This window comes from Cynocephalus volans, chromosome 13, assembly GCF_027409185.1.
Source record: "Cynocephalus volans isolate mCynVol1 chromosome 13, mCynVol1.pri, whole genome shotgun sequence".
NCBI classification, from domain to species: domain Eukaryota; kingdom Metazoa; phylum Chordata; class Mammalia; order Dermoptera; family Cynocephalidae; genus Cynocephalus; species Cynocephalus volans.
The window spans coordinates 92,822,364-92,838,860 of NC_084472.1; the positions used below are offsets into that span (position 1 = coordinate 92,822,364).

Consider the following 16,497-nt stretch of genomic DNA (forward strand, 5'->3'; position numbering starts at 1 on the left):
CTGGCAAACAAGCAAACAAGGATGAGCAAAACAGGCACAGTCTCCACTCTCATGAAGGCCTTCAAATAATCACCCAAGTGAATACAAAATTACAGGTGTGCTTTGCATAAGACGTTGCAATGATGTCCCAAGATTATCTCTTGTTAAGGATGTCAAGGAAGGCTTTCTTGAGAGGTGAAACATAATCTAAGATCTGAAGAAGGAGAGGAATTAGCAAAAAAGAAAAAAAGTTGTGACTGAAGTACAGGAAGGTGGATATACAAAGCTCTCGTGGCTGGAAGGTTTCTTTGGGCAATCATTGATTCAGGTCAGGAGGCTGTGCCCAAGTATTATTCTCAAAGACTTAAAAACATGAGCCTCATACAAGTATAGATGAACTTACGCTAAAGATTTTATTCGACTCAATGATTAATTAGGGAACTAGTCAGATAGTAAAGTTCGTTCCAAGAGACATGAGAAGCAGTTTTATATAGATCACCAGAGATACAGAAAAATGTTAAAGATTGCTTAGGATACAAAACTGGTTAATATCCTACAGGGCAATAAAACCAAAACCTATGAGATTATGTTTTCTATCAGTTCTACAAGTTAACTTGCAACTTTACAGTGTCTGGGCTCTCATCAAGTTGTAAAGTCAAATACAGGTACGTTCTCTTAGAGAATTTATAATAATCCTTGTGTGACATTGAAAGGAAGTGCTGATTTTTTTGGTTTCTAAGTTTGGTTTATAGCCAACAGTTAAGTTGCACAGGTGGGAGAAATTTGATGTAAGATGAGGCTGGAGAGATAGGCAGGGGGTCAGATCATGCAGGGGCTGAGAAAGGGGTTTTGCCTTTATTCTAAGAGCAGGGAGAAGCCTCTGAAGAGTTTTGTCATTGTGGTGACTTCATCTAATTCATAGCTGAAAAAGCTCACTCTGGTGGGAGTGCAGAATCCTACAAGGGTCAAGAGAGAAACAGAGAAAGCAGGAAAGTGGTAATGCAGACTTGGTCTAGAAGGTGGTACTGAAGACAGAAGAAAGGAGACAACTCTGTGACCATGTCGGAAAGTAACATTTCTGGGGAACACAGGATGACAATCAGTTTAGCAGAAAAGATGTAATTTTGAGGGACGTTTGGGGGGTGCTTAAGAGGTATCAAGTTAGTTATACATGTAGGAAGCTTGAAGGAACACCCTGGGGTTAGAGCGATGTTTCTCAACCTTTTTATCATTGTTGCCCTTTATAGGAAGACTTTTTTCATGCCACTGTTTGTATTTTTGAATTGACACGTAATAATGGGGTACAGAGTAATGTGTCGATACATGTGCACACTGTGATCAAATCAGGCTGATTAGCATGTCCGTCACCACATTTATTATTTATAAGGAGACTTTTTAGACATTTTCCCTAATCACCCCCTTCCCTATGAAATTTCGCTACCAGATATACCGTGTTATTTATTTATGTACAGAGCCCTCTTGGAGGGCATGAGCCAATGTTGTAGCTAAGTTTTTTTTTTTTTTTTTTTTTTTTTTATTTAACTTCTCATGAACCAGTTTTCACCCGTTAGACACATGGGTTAGAAATATAAATGTAGGAATTCTTGTGAGGCAATAGCTTAAGCTGTGGGCATGATGTATGTACACTACATATTTACAAGTCTAAAAAGAAAGCAGCAGCAGCCACAGTGGCAGGGAAATGAGGACAATGGGTGATCTATTAGGTCAAGAGAATTTTCTTTTTGATACATTCTTTTATTTAAACATTTATTGGCCTCCAACAATGAGCTATAGAATGTCAGGAAATTGAAAAGGATGGCACTGCTTCTGCCCTCAGGAAACACATGATCTAGTGGGGGAGAGAGGAAAGCAATCCCCCCATTTCAGGACACAGTGAAACTTGCTAGCGTGGAGATATACACTGGGCATCGCTGGGTCACAAAGGATGGACAGATAATTCAAATCGTAAATACTTTATGCCAAATTCCAACTGCAAACATTGGAATTGTCTATGGACTATCTTTCTGCCCCACAGCTAGATTTTAAGTCTGTACAGGGTGAGTTGGTGTCTCATATTTGTACAATCCAGCAACTCGAAGAACGAGGATTTCTTGAGGAAGGATTAATAGCATTGACTACTGCTGAGAGTTTGAGCAATATAAAAACAGAATAAAACCAATTGCCTTTAGCAATATGGAAGCCATTGAGACCTGGCGGTAGAAAATGGGAACAGAAAGCAGGTTGTACTGAATGCAGGGGTGGATAGCATAAACCAACAAACACACCAGAGCACATTTCAGCCCCCATTTTTTTGTGAATGGAGGAAGATGTAGGATTGAGAGTGTTTGTAAAGGGAGATAAATAAGCTTTTTGAAAGTCAATTTTAGAAGGCCCTACGGGACAGTTTGAACATTGAACAGGGGGAAGGAATAATTTATAGCAGGGCTTGGCAGATGCTGGCCCTTGTTTTTGTAAATAAAATTTTATTGGAACACAGCCACACCCATTCATATAAGTACTGCCCTGGGTTGCCTTTGCATTACAGCAGCAGAGTTAGTTTCAAGAGGTACAGTACGGCTAGCAGAGCCCACCACAGCAGCACACAGAGGATGGCATGACTCACCAGCTGTAATATTTAACGCCTGCCCTCCTGGGTTTCAGACTTGTTAAGAACCTGTTACCACTATCTTTTGGCCTATTTCTCACTTTTTGAACAGGAATATGTACCCTATGCTTGTCCTGCCATTACATCTTGGAAGTAGATAACTTGTTTTGATTTCACTGATGGGACTTTGAACTTCAGACTTTTGAGTTGAAACAAGTTAAGGCTTTGGGGATGGAATAAATGTACGTACCCATAAGGAGGACATAAATGTTGGGGGCCAATGGAGAAATAATATGGATTGAATTGTGTCCCCCAGGTTTTATGTATTGAAGCTTAATCCACATTATAACTATTGAAGATGGGAAATCCTATTACGGTAATAAAAGGTGGTGCCTTGAAGAGGTGATTAGATTCTGAAGCCCACGCCCTAATGAATGGATTAAGAATGGTGGTCATGGGCATGGTTCTAAAGGCATTAAAAGGAGAGCATGTGAGTTTCTCTCTGCTTCTGCCATCTTACAATGTGATACCTCGTGTTGCTGAAGCCAAAAACAAATTCATGCGGATTGTTAAGGACCTGTTACCTCTTTCTTACAATCTAATCACTTCTTACAGGCCCCAGTTTCAAATACCATAATTGGATTTTCCACCCTCTTAACAGTGTTACAATTGAGATTAAGTTTCCAATACATGCCCTTTTGGGGGACATATTTGACCCATAGCATTAAAGTAGAATGTTAAAAAAAAAAAAAAAAAAAAGTATAGATCTACTAGGCAGTTAATCAGTTAGTATGCTATTCATAAGTATGATATTAATTTTCCCTTGATCTTGAATTCACTATCCTAAGATAATTGGTTGTTAATAATTTGTAAAGCTCTCACAAAATATGTCCATGTGGAATTCCTGCACTTTGAAGAAAGGGTGCAGATAATGGTATAACGTTCTGTATAATGATTTAAGTTTTCCAAGTTTACTATCCCCACTTTTTATAACAACTGTTGGTCTAGATCAGGGTTTCTCAGCCTCAGCACTACTCATGTTTTGAGCCAGATAATCCTTTCTGTTGGGCTGTGCTGCACATTGTACAATATACAGCAGCATCACTGGTCTTTAGTGACTAGATTCCAGTAACACCACTGTTTTGGTGTTATGACAACCAAAAATTGTCTCCAGACATTGTCAAATGTTCTCATTGGGGGTGGGAGCAAAGTTGCCACCACAGAGAACCATCGGTGTGGCTTATCATATATATGGTCCAGATTACTACAAACAATTTTTATTGTTGTGGGTTGTATGGCAATGTAAATGTTTGATCCAGAGTATTTTTTTAGCCTACAACTTTCAATAAATAGTCATGAAGACCTGCACACATTGGATTTTAAACATTAATCATAGACACTTATTCCTAAACCCTCTCACATTTTCATGGTAATGAATCATCATTATCTTTTCCTCAGGAAACTGGGAAGGGGTTTGTTTTGTTTTGTTGCTTTGTTGTTGTTTCCCCCTCACCCGCCCAAGGCTGGCCAGTAAGGGGATCCAAATCCTCGACCTTGGTGTTATAACACCACACTCTAATCAACTGCTACGGCTCTGATTCAGAATCTCAGTGTTTCAAATAATTATCTCACTTCTAACTCACTGACCTAACCTAATTCCCACTTCTCAGATCAAGGCCACTTTCCCCCAAATCTTCTTGGGATTCAGTGTGAAGAAACACAAGGACTTTTTCCAAAGCTTACATCTCTACCAAAAAACCCCCAAAACGTATCCACTTGTTTTAAAAGAAAATTCTGAGGATTCCAAATAGCCAATTAAAAATCAGTTCCCAAAAGAGAGCTCACTAAAACCCCACCATTTCCCAGGCCCCCATGAGTCCACAGAAGCACTTCTCTGATATTTGCTTTTGCTCCCTCCTCCTCTGCCAGTCCTGAAGTTGGCCTCCACATGCGCCGGAGCACACCACGGACGGAAATGTCAGTAACACGCTTCTGGGGCTGGCCGGGTAGCTCACTCAGAAGAGCATGGTGCTGTTAACGCCAGATCAAGGGTTGGATCCCCTTACTGGCCAGCCACAAAAAAAAAAAAAAAAAAAAAAAAAGACTACTTTCACTTCATGTAGAAATTGGCTTGCATTTTTAGGAAATCTGAATAAAATCGGACCACTGTCCTACCTAGTCGTGCTTATTGCATTAGGAGTCAAAACAGAGTGCTTGCTTTTTGGTATGGTGATCTAGATTTAATTTCTTATCGTTATTTACTAGATACTTAACAGTTATGTGAATTTAAGAAAATTAAATCTCTGAGTATCAGTTTCCACATGAGTAATAAGATTAATACATGCTTATATTACAGGTTGTTAAAAATATGAAGGGAGATAAGTACATTAAACTTTTCACATGAAAGTCCCTATGTAAATATTTTCTTTTCTTCTTCTCAGCATTATGTAACCACCCCTGAGCAAGTATGTCAGATAGAACATTTGTCAGTGGATCACCAAATAGAGAAAAAAGAAAATACAAGACCTCATTATAATATTACTTATGTGTTTCAAAGCACTATCAGGCTTTTAAGAAATCTAATTTTTCTTGTCTGAAACAGAAGTAGAAAAGAATGCATGAAAAAATAATTTTAAAATATTCACATTTTCCACAACTCCTCCTCCCTACCCAGATAAAATGCCCAGGGACATTAAGTTGTTTTTCTTTGTTTAAAATGATAAATCTTGGGAAGTCTTGATACTCACTTTTAGTAACAGGATGCCTCAATGTCAGTAATAGAATCAGAAAGAGGATGCCTCTATTACTCAGGGCATGATGATGATACACTCAAATGTGAAGTCCTGCTTTCATTCCTGATTACATCTAGTTCTGCAAATTCTTTCAGATATGTTTAGACCCCAGACCATGTTTCTTGTTTAATTTCCCAATCCTATGATGCATATGCATTTGTTGTTCTCATTAGTGTAGGGTCTTTCAGTTATTATCATTCATGCTTCTTCTTAAATGCAACCTCTTCCTCTAAATAGGTGCTGAAAGTTATATGATATTTTTGGGGGGGAGGAGGGGGGCAGCTGACTGGTCTGATTATCTGAACTCGTGACCTTGGTGTTACAAGGCTGAAAGTTATATGAAGGCAAAGGCTATGGGGTATAAAACTGGGTTCTATGTCATAGAAGTCTTTTATTGGATTTCTTAACTTTCTGGTCTCTTGTGGTCTAGGATTTCACACAAAGGAGGATTCAGGGCTAACAGAAACTTTACAAGAAAGGATATGAGGGGAGGAGACAGTGAGAGAGTCTGAACTTATGTCTCCATTTGGGATACAAAGAGAAAATATAGGACTGAGAGCTCCTTGGAAGGTGAGATGAGAGAAATTATAAATGAGGGACCTCTCCGTCACATTGTAGAATGATATCTGCCCATACTCATAGTCTAGGAAAACTCCAACTTTGTGCATTTGCTCTTTCAGGAAGACCCTTCTTAAAGGTGGAAAGACCCAAAAGGTACAGTCCTTCCCCATCACAGATCCCGTGAGTAAGACTTTATCTCCAGAAGCGTTTGGCGTGGGGCCTTTTCTGTTTGCAGAGTCTTGGTATGTGCCCAATTGCCACTTTCTGGCCTTTCCCACGTCTACCTCCCAGTAGTGCCTTCCTGAGGCAAAGCTTTCCACACCCAACACAGTGGCACTGAAGTCATATCTGCCTGGGTGGCCAGGCACATCCTGCGGGCTATTTCCAAGTCTCACACTTCTCAGGTCCTCAGATAAGACCAGGCAGGGATGAGCTGTTTCAGGATCCAAAGTTATATTTCCTATAGGGAGAGAGAAGTTTAATCAGCCTGGGGGTTCATTAGTACGAATGCCAGAGACTTGATTTTAACATGCAGGAGCTTCCCAATAGGCTGGCACAAGTCTTAGTCACAGATATAGGACAGGCAAATGGGGAGAGTCCACAAGCCACCTGATGAGGCAGGACAAAACAAAGACTGATGGGCTGAGGAGAGGTTTAGATGTACAGCGGTCCCTTGGTGTCCATGGGGCATAGGTTCCAGGACCTGTGTGGATACCGAAAACAGTGGATCCTCAAATTGTAAACAATGGCATAGTCTTTGCACATAATCTATGTACATATACATCCCAGTTTACTTTAAGTCATCTCTAGATTTCTTATAATACCTAATACAATGTAAACAGTAGGTAAATAGTTGTGATACTGAGGTGTTTAGGGAACAGCGACAAGAAAAAAAGTCTTCAGCTGTTCAGGAGCAATTTTTTTCTCAAATATTTTCAACCTGCGATTGGTGTGCGGAAACCATGGATACAGAAGGCTGACTGTACTTCGACCTGGAGGCTGTAAAATTGTCCTGGTAACTGGTCCCACCCAGATATCACCTGGGACCCCAACTCTAGTTCCCTCAAGATCTTTTACAAGCCTGTCACAGCCAGGAGCATTGGAGTCTGCTAACAGAGAAGATGATTCATGGCTCTTCCCTGTGACTTATGCTACCCATCTTAAATATACCCAGAGTACGACAGAGATTACTAGAAATTACTGACAGCAGGCCCTTGATATTATTAAGTAAATCAAAAGAGAACATATTAGCAGAGGTCAGAAAACCTGTGACAGTCCTCCAAAAAAATCAAGCTGAGAACAAAAAAGGCTCAGTTTGACTCCTCATACTTGAATGAAGATGCCTCTTCACGTCTCTGCTCCATATCTCACCTCTTTTTGCTCAACCTCTAACTATTGTGACTTTTCAGGGCTTAGTCCTGGGGCTCCTTCTTTTTGCTACTTGCATTCTCTCCCCCTGGGTAACCTCACCTAGCCTCAGTTTTGAACACCTTCTATATATTTATGACTCATTCCATAAACAAACTACCAAATGCCAATTGGAGAAAACAAAGGAATTTCAAACTCACTACATCCAAATCAAAGTCCAACCTTGTCCCTCTCCAGTCTCTGCTTCTCAGTTAATAGCACCCTTATTGCTTTAGAGTTGATTGAGCATAAACCTGGGGTAGTCCTTTATTTTTTACTTTCTCCAACATCCAATCTAGCAGCAGATTCTGTAAGTTTTACTACTTAATTCCAGTAAGTTAAATTAACTTAAATCTCTAGACCCACAGTCTAATTCACATGGTTATTAGGTGGCTCTCAAAAGCCATGTCTTGAATTTTAAATTTCATGTTGTCCCAGACTCTTAGTATCTCTAGAAGACTCAGAAACAAATGCAAATTCTCTCTGGAAAAATGTACACCTTCACTCCTGGCCTCAAATAATTTCTAAAAATAATACCTGAGAAAAAAAAGAAGCTTACTGTCTAAATAATTAAACACACACCCACAAAATAAGAAAACCACTATTGAGACTAGCAGAAATGAATGTGTGAGGAACTTTGTTTTGTTGTTAGTAACTTTAGATATTAGAATTAACGGGCAAAGACTCTAAAGTAACTTTGCTTATTATATTTGATGAAAAATTAAAATCTTAATATCTATAGGGCATAGGAGACTAAAAAGCAAGACTAAAGAGATTTGACAAAGAACCAAACAGATTATCCATAAATCAAACCAATATAAATTAAGATTGGGTGCCAATGGGTGATTATAAGAAAAGAAAGCTACAGGCCAATGTCCCTCTTGAAAACACAAATGTAAAAATTCTTAACAAAATGTTCACACATTGAATATAGCAATAGATAAAATAGATAAAAAAGCATTACCAAGTGTTTATCCTGGGAATGCAAGGCTGGTTCAACATATGAAAAAAAAATTATAATTTACCATATTAACAAATTAAGAAAAAAAAAACAAAAAAACATCACCATCTCAAAAGAAAAAGCACTTGATAAATTTAACATTTATTCATGATAAAACTTTTTAGCAAACTGGAAACAAAGGAGAACTTCCTCAACTTCATGAAGGACAACGATCATCAAATTTTAGGGTGAAAGACTTAATGCTTTCTTTCCTCCCAAGATGAAGAATAGGACAAGTGTTCGCTCTCGCCAGACTCCTGTTCAACATATTGTGGGTCTGATCCAATACAATAAAGCAAGAAAAATATAGAAAAAGCTTACAGATTAGAAAGTAACAAAACTACCTACATTCAGACAGCCTGTCTTTGTAGAAAATTCCAAAGAATCTATTAAAAAAAAATCCACTAGATCAAATGAATTAGTGTAGCACAGTTGAAGAATACAAATGTCAATATACATAAATCAATTCCATTTCTAGATACTAGTAATAACTGGGAAATGAATACAATTTCAATTAGAAAATGATATTTAAAAATACTATTTACCAAAGCACCAAAAAACGTAAAATACTTAGGGATCAATCTCATAAAATCCATATAATATTTGTGTGTTAAAACTACAAAACACTGATGAGAGAAATCAAAGACCTAAATAAATGGAGATACACCGTGTTCCTGGACTAGAAGATTCAAAATTGTCAAGATGTCAGTTTTTCCCTAACTGATCTATAAATTCAACATAATACCAATCAAACCCCAGCAGTGCTATTCTGAAGAAGCTAACAAGCTGACTTTAAAATTTATGTGGAAAAGCGAAGAATCTATAGTCGAAACTATTTTGAAAAAAAATAAATTTAGAGAACTTACAGTACCTGTTTTCAAGACTTCCTATAGAGTTATCAATCAAGCCCATGTGGTACTGGCAAAATACCACATGGGCTTGATTGATCAATAAATAGGCCTATTAGAGTCTAAAAATAGACCTGGCCATATAAGTCAATTGATTTGCAACAAAGATGCCAAGTAAACTTAATAGAGAAAGGATAGTTTTTTCAACAAAAGACAGTTTTTTCAACTGGAATAACTGGATATCCACGTGCCCTTCCCCCACAAAAAAGGTGGGGGGGGGGAGGAGAGGGTTTTACATTTATCAAACCATATACAAATATTAACTCTATATGAATCATAGACCAAAATATAAAACCTAAAACTATAAAACTTACAGAAGAAAATCTCTGTTGAGGCAGGCAAAGATTTCTTAAATAGGACACAAAAAGCACAAATCATAAAAGAAAAAATGGATAAACTGAACTTTAGAATTTAAATTTCTATTCCTTAAACGACACTGTTTGGAAAATGAGAATATAAGCCAGACTGAGAGAATATCTGCAAAGCATATATCTAATAAATGACTGCTACACATAATATGTAAAGAAATTGCAAAATTGTAGGAAAACGTACAACCCAATTAAAATAATGGGAAAAGGTATGTAATACTCTTCACCAAAGCAGAGATACAGAGGGTAAATAAAAACATGAAAATATGCTCAACATCGTTAGCTATTCAGGAAATACAAATTAAATTAAAAATGAGATACTACTAACACATCTATTAGGTTGGATCTAATAAAACAAATTGACAATGCCAAGATATACAATAACTGAATCCCTTCTACGTGACTGGTGGAAATGCAAAATGGCATAGGCAGCTTGGAAAACAAGCTTGGCCAACCCACTCCTAGACTGTCAACCGAGATATGAAGCTGTGTCCACACAAAAATCTGTATGCAAATATTTACAGCACAAAGCTGGAAACAACCCAAGTGTACATAGAATTGCAAAAGGATAAATAAATTATGGTATATTTATACAACAAAATACCATCAACAATAAAAAGGAACAAACTACCAGTACATGTAACAACTTAAATGTATCTCAACTGCATTATGCTAATTGAAAGAAGCCAGACTCAAAAGGCCACATACTGTATGATTCCATTGAAGGGATATTCTGGAAAAGACAGAACTATAGGGACAGGAAATATGTCCTTTGTTCCTCAGATTGAATTTTCCCCCAAGAACTTTTAAATTTTTAAGTAGTGTAATTGGCCAGCAGTTATGTTCCAGAATTTGGGAAACTAGTAAAGAATTTGGATAGGAAAAGCTTTCAACATAAAAGCATGCAGTTATCTTCTTGATAGCTTCTAACGTGTGTATATTAAGATCTCAAATCTTTTAAAATCTTTCAACTATTGGAATTTACTTTTATTTATGGTGGGATGGTCACTTGATTCTCAAATATAAAAATAAAGTGCCCTGTAATCATGGGTATGTACCAACTTACTTTGGAACTTTCTTAGCATTTTGCTCATTCCTGTTATTTGACATAAACTCAGGTCCATGATCTGAGCGGGTTCTAGACACTCAAGCAGTACTGACTCACTCCTGCAAAGAAAAGACAGTCTCAGTTATCTGCACAGACCATAGGCCCCTCCATCTAGTGGATCTCATCAAATTCTGTCAGCAGATGTGACCTCCCTATCCCAACCTCAGCATCCTGTGTGCTCAACACATCAGACTTTGATTCTGACCCAACTGTTTCCAAAATGAAAACTTACCTTTCCAAAGAATGTCTTGCATTCTGAGGGGGGGGAAGAAGAAACACGGTTACTACTGGGTATTTGAGCCAAGTCCTTTGTGAGCTATGTCCATGAAGATATCCTCTCTTGGCATAATGAACTCAATTTCCATGTAATTTCTTCACCCACATGGTGCTAATTTTCAGATATCAAATTTTAACATGGAGTAAGAAAAGCCAAAAAACTCTGGAAACTATTTTGTTATATTCCTAAGGAAAAATTTTTTTTATACCTCATCTGAGCCATCTTATTCAAAACACTCATCCTTCACTTTCTATGCTGGGGGTGGCAAGAATTGAACAGATGAAGAGGTCCCCTAGGCTGGGAGAGGTAGTTGGAGCCAGTTTAGAAACTGAGCATAATTGGGTCACACATGCTTGCACTCTCTGGAACTAGGTTTAGATCTAGAACTGAACTGTTTCCTAAGGGTTTGCTGCAGGTTTTTAAAATGCATGTACTCACTTTGCAAATATGTACCTGGCAGAGGGCTATGGATAGTCTTAAAAAGATAATAACTTGCTTTCTGAAAAGGTAATGCCATGTTACTATACAAAATTAAAATAAACTATACTTAGTCTGCTCAGACTGCTGTAACAAAATACCATACACTGAAAGCTATACACAGTGGAAATTTATTTCTCATAGTTCCAAAGGCTGGGAATTTTGAGATCAAGGCACTGGCGGATTTGGTATCTTGTGAGGGCCCACTCCCTCAGATAGTCTTCATCCCACTCTAACCTCACTTGGTAGAAAGGGTGTGGGGTGTTTCTCAAGCCTCTGTTATAAGGCTATTCATGGCAGCTCTGCCTCCAGGACCCAGTCACCTCTCAAAGGCTCCACCTCTAAATAGCATCACCTTGGAAGTGAGGATTTCAACATATATGCTCTGGGGTGACATAAACATTCAGACTATAGCAAATAATATACAAATAAACCTCATCTTTATTTCCCAAAGTTATTACTAATTACAATGTGTTTCTTTTGCCAGAGAAAGTCTGAATGTTAACAACGTGTGTGTGTGTGTGTGTGTGTGTGTGTGTGTATGTGTGTATACACACATATATATATATATACTTATTCTCTAAAAACCAAACAAAAAGAAGTTCTGCATTTTTCTTTTTTTACTTAATGAGATATCTTTTTTTTTTTTTTTTTTTTTTTTGCTGGCTGGTACAGGGATCTGAACCTGTGACCTTGGTGCTATAAGGCTGTGCTCTAACCGACTGAGCTAACCAGCCAGCTTAATGAGCTATCTTGAAGGTACTACTTCAGTGCCTATAGATCTGTTTCATTCTTTTTTATGTTTGCAGGCTACCCCATGGTATGGATACCTTAATTTTTGAAGAACCAATTATTTACCCTATTGAGGCACATCTCAGTTCCAACTTCCTGTTGACTCTTTTAAGGTGAGATTTCATCTCAAGAAGTCCTACACTGTACCATGACTTTATGACAATTCATAATGCTTTTGGCAACTGGAAAACAGCTGTACAGGCTTCATGTATGGTTGAAGACCACTGGATATTGTGTTCTAGAAGTGACCCCTAATGAGTACTGTCGCCGTCTCAATTCTCAAATATTGTAACGAAGGGCTTTTTTTGTCTGTTTGTTTTTCCCGGAGTCTTACCTGGAGCAGTGCGGAGGCGGGTTGCCCACACTTCTTCTCAAGCTCTGCAGTGATCCTTCGGAGGCTGCCAATCTGTTCAGAAATCCTGACTGCACTCTCCTTCAGTTTATTCATGTTCTCTCTCTCCAGATCGTTCAGTCTCTGCCGAAGCACACTTCATTACTGTTCAACAACTGGTAACTTCTCTTGTTTGCTAATTCAACCATGTCTTTAGAAACATGCTTTTCTTCTTGCCACCCCAGACATTAAGTAAGGCCATGATATCCTTCTGTCAGGTAGGACACCTCAAATTAGAAAACTTGACTCTTTGACACCTACTAAGTTTACGTTGAGGTGGAAGTGTATGCATATAGTCTACATACTCAAATTAACATTTACCTGAAACATTACATTTTGCTATGGTGTTTTGCTCAGGAAGATTCCCATTTCCTTCATTAAATTAAAATTCATTAAATTTTATTATAGTTTAATTAAAATTACATTGTGTAATTAATTGATGAATCTGACAGCTTGCTTTTTTCTTGGAGAGCATTCTTTATTCATACACACAAAGCCATGGTATTCTTTTTAGATGCTGAAAAGCATTTTGTATTATGTATGCAGCACGATTTGAGTCTCTCATTGATGGATATAGGTTGTATCTGATCTTTTCGTATCAATAAATTTATAACAGTAATAATACCTAATACTTATTGGTTGTTTAATATTGGTTGCTTAATTCTATTTAGTGAGTTTTAATTTAGATTATCTCACTCAAACTCACAACAATGTTTTGAGTTAGAGACCGTTGTCATCTCCATTTTATAGCTAGAGAAACTGAGTCAGAGGTTAAACAACACGTCCAAGGCTAACTAGGAGCCAATAAATAGCAGAACTCAGGTAAGAACCCCATCGATCTGGCTTCAAAGTTTAATTCTAAACCATAGCTCTATACTGAAACTCAATTTTACAGTGCTGCCTTATCCATTTGTCTTTTTTATATGTGTATAAGTATATTTGCAGTATAATATAGTAATATAATATGTATACATGAATATATTTATTTTTGCCATAGCCATGTGTCTTTTTATATGCATGTAAAAATAAATTCATAGAACTAGAATTGCTAGGTTGGTATATACATTCATTTAACATATCTGTGGATGTCTTATTCTGGAATTGATATAATGTTTAGCTCTTCTTTCTCTCACTTCCTAAATATTATGAGGGTGTTGTTTTCAACTTCTCACCTGTAGCATTTCCTGGGACTTCTCTTCTAGTTCTGTGGTAAACCTGATCAGTCGATTCAGACTGGCTTCTCTCAAGTTCAAGTCAAATGGGCAACCTTGCAACTTCTGGATGTTCAGCTCATGCTCTTCTCTAACCAACCAGAATCTTATCCTATATTCAGACTCGATCTGTTCTTTAAAATTCTGCTCTTCTTCCTTCCTCATAGATAAAGATTATAGACTTCAAGTTAAACGTGATAGATTGACCACAAATACATATCCTCTTTATATCACTAACTCCAGTATAAAGACAAGGAAATATAAAGCACAGGAGAAAAAATGAAAGGCATAAATCCAAAGGACTAAGGGAATTTGAGACAAGATTAGCCAAGACATCAACACAATCTTTTTTTGGTTTTTGGTGGCTGGCTGGTATGGAAATCTGAACCTATGACCTTGGTGTTATAAGGCTGCATTCTAACCAGCTGAGCTAACCAACCAGCCCCTCAACACAATGTTAAACATGAAACTCGATGTGATCAAAATTTATCAAGAACCTGACCACTTCATTCTTTTGTTCAAAACCTTCTGCAGTTTCCTTATTTCATTTAACATTAATTGTCCTTTATCTTCTGATCTAATCATCAACCATCCCCCCTTCCTTTACGTAGCCCCAGCCACACACACACCAGTCTCAAGGCCTTTACTTGGCATTCCCTGTCTAGAATATTCTCCCCAATGACCACATGGCTCAATCCCTCACCTCCTTGAGTCTTCTCAAATGCTACTTCATGAATGACAAGGTCCTGATCACTTCACTTAAAACTGCACCCCCCACCTTCTTTCCTTTTTTTAAAAAAAATATTTTTTAGCACTTACCATGTAACATGCCATACATTTAACTTACTTTGTTTACCTCCACCAGAAGATAAGCTCCACAACAGCAGAACTTTTTTTTTTTTTTCCTTCAATGTCAAATCCCCAGCACCTGGCATATAGTGGGACCTCAGTATTTATTGAATATATGGTGCTTGGGGCTGAAAACATGAGGATCAGTTGAAAAATTCTTGTATTGTTAGGCATTTCCTCCCCTATCATCTTCAACTAGATGTTTATTTTCTTTAAAAATTGAGAGAAAACACCCAGAACCTAAGATACCTGGCACAGAATAGGGTTAAGTACAAAGGCATGTTTGAAATTAGAAGTGAGACATGCCTAACAGATGGTGAACCCTCAATTTGGACTGCAATTCTCAAACTGCCCTTTAAATGGTTATGCAATGCCTGTGGCCACCAAAAACACATGAGATGCTTGTTCTCATGTCATTGCTATAAACTGTGTTATTAATCTTTTCTATCTTTGCCAATAAGGGTTCCAAATGCCATTCCACTAACAATTTAATATAGTTTGTGTTTCTATTACTATGAGCAAAGTTCAGAATCTTTTTGTATGTTTAAAAGATATTTGCACTTTCTTTTCTGCAAACTCTCATTTCTTTGATTTTTCTATTGAATTTCTAGTCTTTTTCTCTTTGACTTTTAAGAGATCTTTATATATTAAGATATTAGCACTTTTTTCTCCTATGGATTTCAAATACTTTTTCCTGCTTTTTCTTTTGTCTTTTGTCTTTGTTTACAATATATTATTTGCTATCCTACATCACTGGTGATTTCAGCCCAAGAATAAGATAAACACTGACCTGAACCATCACCATTCTTTCTTGCTCATCAGCCAATATGCTTTTAGCTACTTCAAGTTTTTTCCTCAATGTGTTCAATATTTTCTGGAATAACTTCTGTCAAGAAATAGATCACAGAATTTCAGATAAGTTAATCGCTGTAGAACACTTGGATTCCTAACCTTAGACAACTAAAAGGCCAATTGCCATGACATGTTTTCTTAGTCTTGAAGTTAAAAGTTCAACTAAATATGGAACTCGTCTGGTATTCTTCAATAAACATCAACTAAAGGAGAATTAGAATATCTGTCTAATCAATCAATAACAGGAATTGGCCAGAGTGCTAGAGTGTTTTGGGATCTGCGTGAAGCTTACTCTGTAATTCTCGGCAGCCTCTTGTATCCCATACACCATGTGATGCTTGTGCTTGTGGGACTGGAAGCATTTGCTGCAAAGTGTGGTTTGGTCATCATCACAGAATAGCCGTGCTGGTTCCAGGTGGATCTCACAATAGGTATCATCAGTGATGTTGTGCTGTAACTGGGGGCTGAGCCTTTCAGACGTCATAGTTGGTGTCCCCAGTTGAAGACTGGATGCTTTGTTTCTGGTGTGGAATACTTCCCTTCACTCTGAACAGGAAAAGCTTGACAGCTTCCTCCGTGTTCTGGAGCAGGTACCCTTGGTAACTTCGGGGTCCACAGTTCAAGCATCAAAGACCACAGGAAAATAGTCCATGTAGACAGAGCAGGTCAGCACATCCTGGACTCTTCAAATCCAACAAACCTTTGGCAGCCAGCCACATACTTGGGGAAGGAGACAGTTATATCAGTGTTTATGATTAGAGGGGCCCTCTCAAATTTTCCAATAACCTCAAGCAACATTCTTAAGATTAATTACAAGCAACAGCATAGCACAGTATTTCCCCGTAAGTCATTTAGGGGGAAAAAAAAAAAAAGTGCTCAGTACAAGGAATGGTGCTAAAATGCTTCAGGAACTAGGGCCA

At 37.7% G+C, this 16,497-nt stretch overlaps 1 protein-coding gene across 1 annotated transcript; it reads right to left on the bottom strand.

Annotated features, from left to right (window-relative positions):
- Positions 1-5,810: 5,810 nt before the first annotated feature.
- Positions 5,811-16,049, bottom strand: LOC134361728 (probable E3 ubiquitin-protein ligase TRIML2). Its single transcript, XM_063076714.1, has 7 exons — positions 15,870-16,049; positions 15,516-15,611; positions 13,838-14,032; positions 12,609-12,749; positions 10,961-10,983; positions 10,687-10,787; positions 5,811-6,397 (listed from the first exon to the last, which is right to left on the bottom strand). The coding sequence occupies exons 1-7, from the start codon at positions 15,906-15,908 to the stop codon at positions 5,811-5,813; spliced, it is 1,182 nt and encodes a 393-aa protein (XP_062932784.1). The 5' UTR covers positions 15,909-16,049.
- Between the last annotated feature and the right edge of the window lie 448 nt (positions 16,050-16,497).

Excerpts from the sequence above, each read along its gene's own strand:
- LOC134361728 (XM_063076714.1), bottom strand. The coding sequence starts at position 15,908 with ATGGTGTATGGGATACAAGAGGCTGCCGAGAATTACAGA. Across the intron at positions 15,612-15,869 it reads AGGCTGCCGAGAATTACAGA|AAGTTATTCCAGAAAATATT; the intron begins GTAAGCTTCACG and ends ATTTCTTGACAG. Across the intron at positions 10,788-10,960 it reads GCAAGACATTCTTTGGAAAG|GAGTGAGTCAGTACTGCTTG; the intron begins GTAAGTTTTCAT and ends TTTTCTTTGCAG.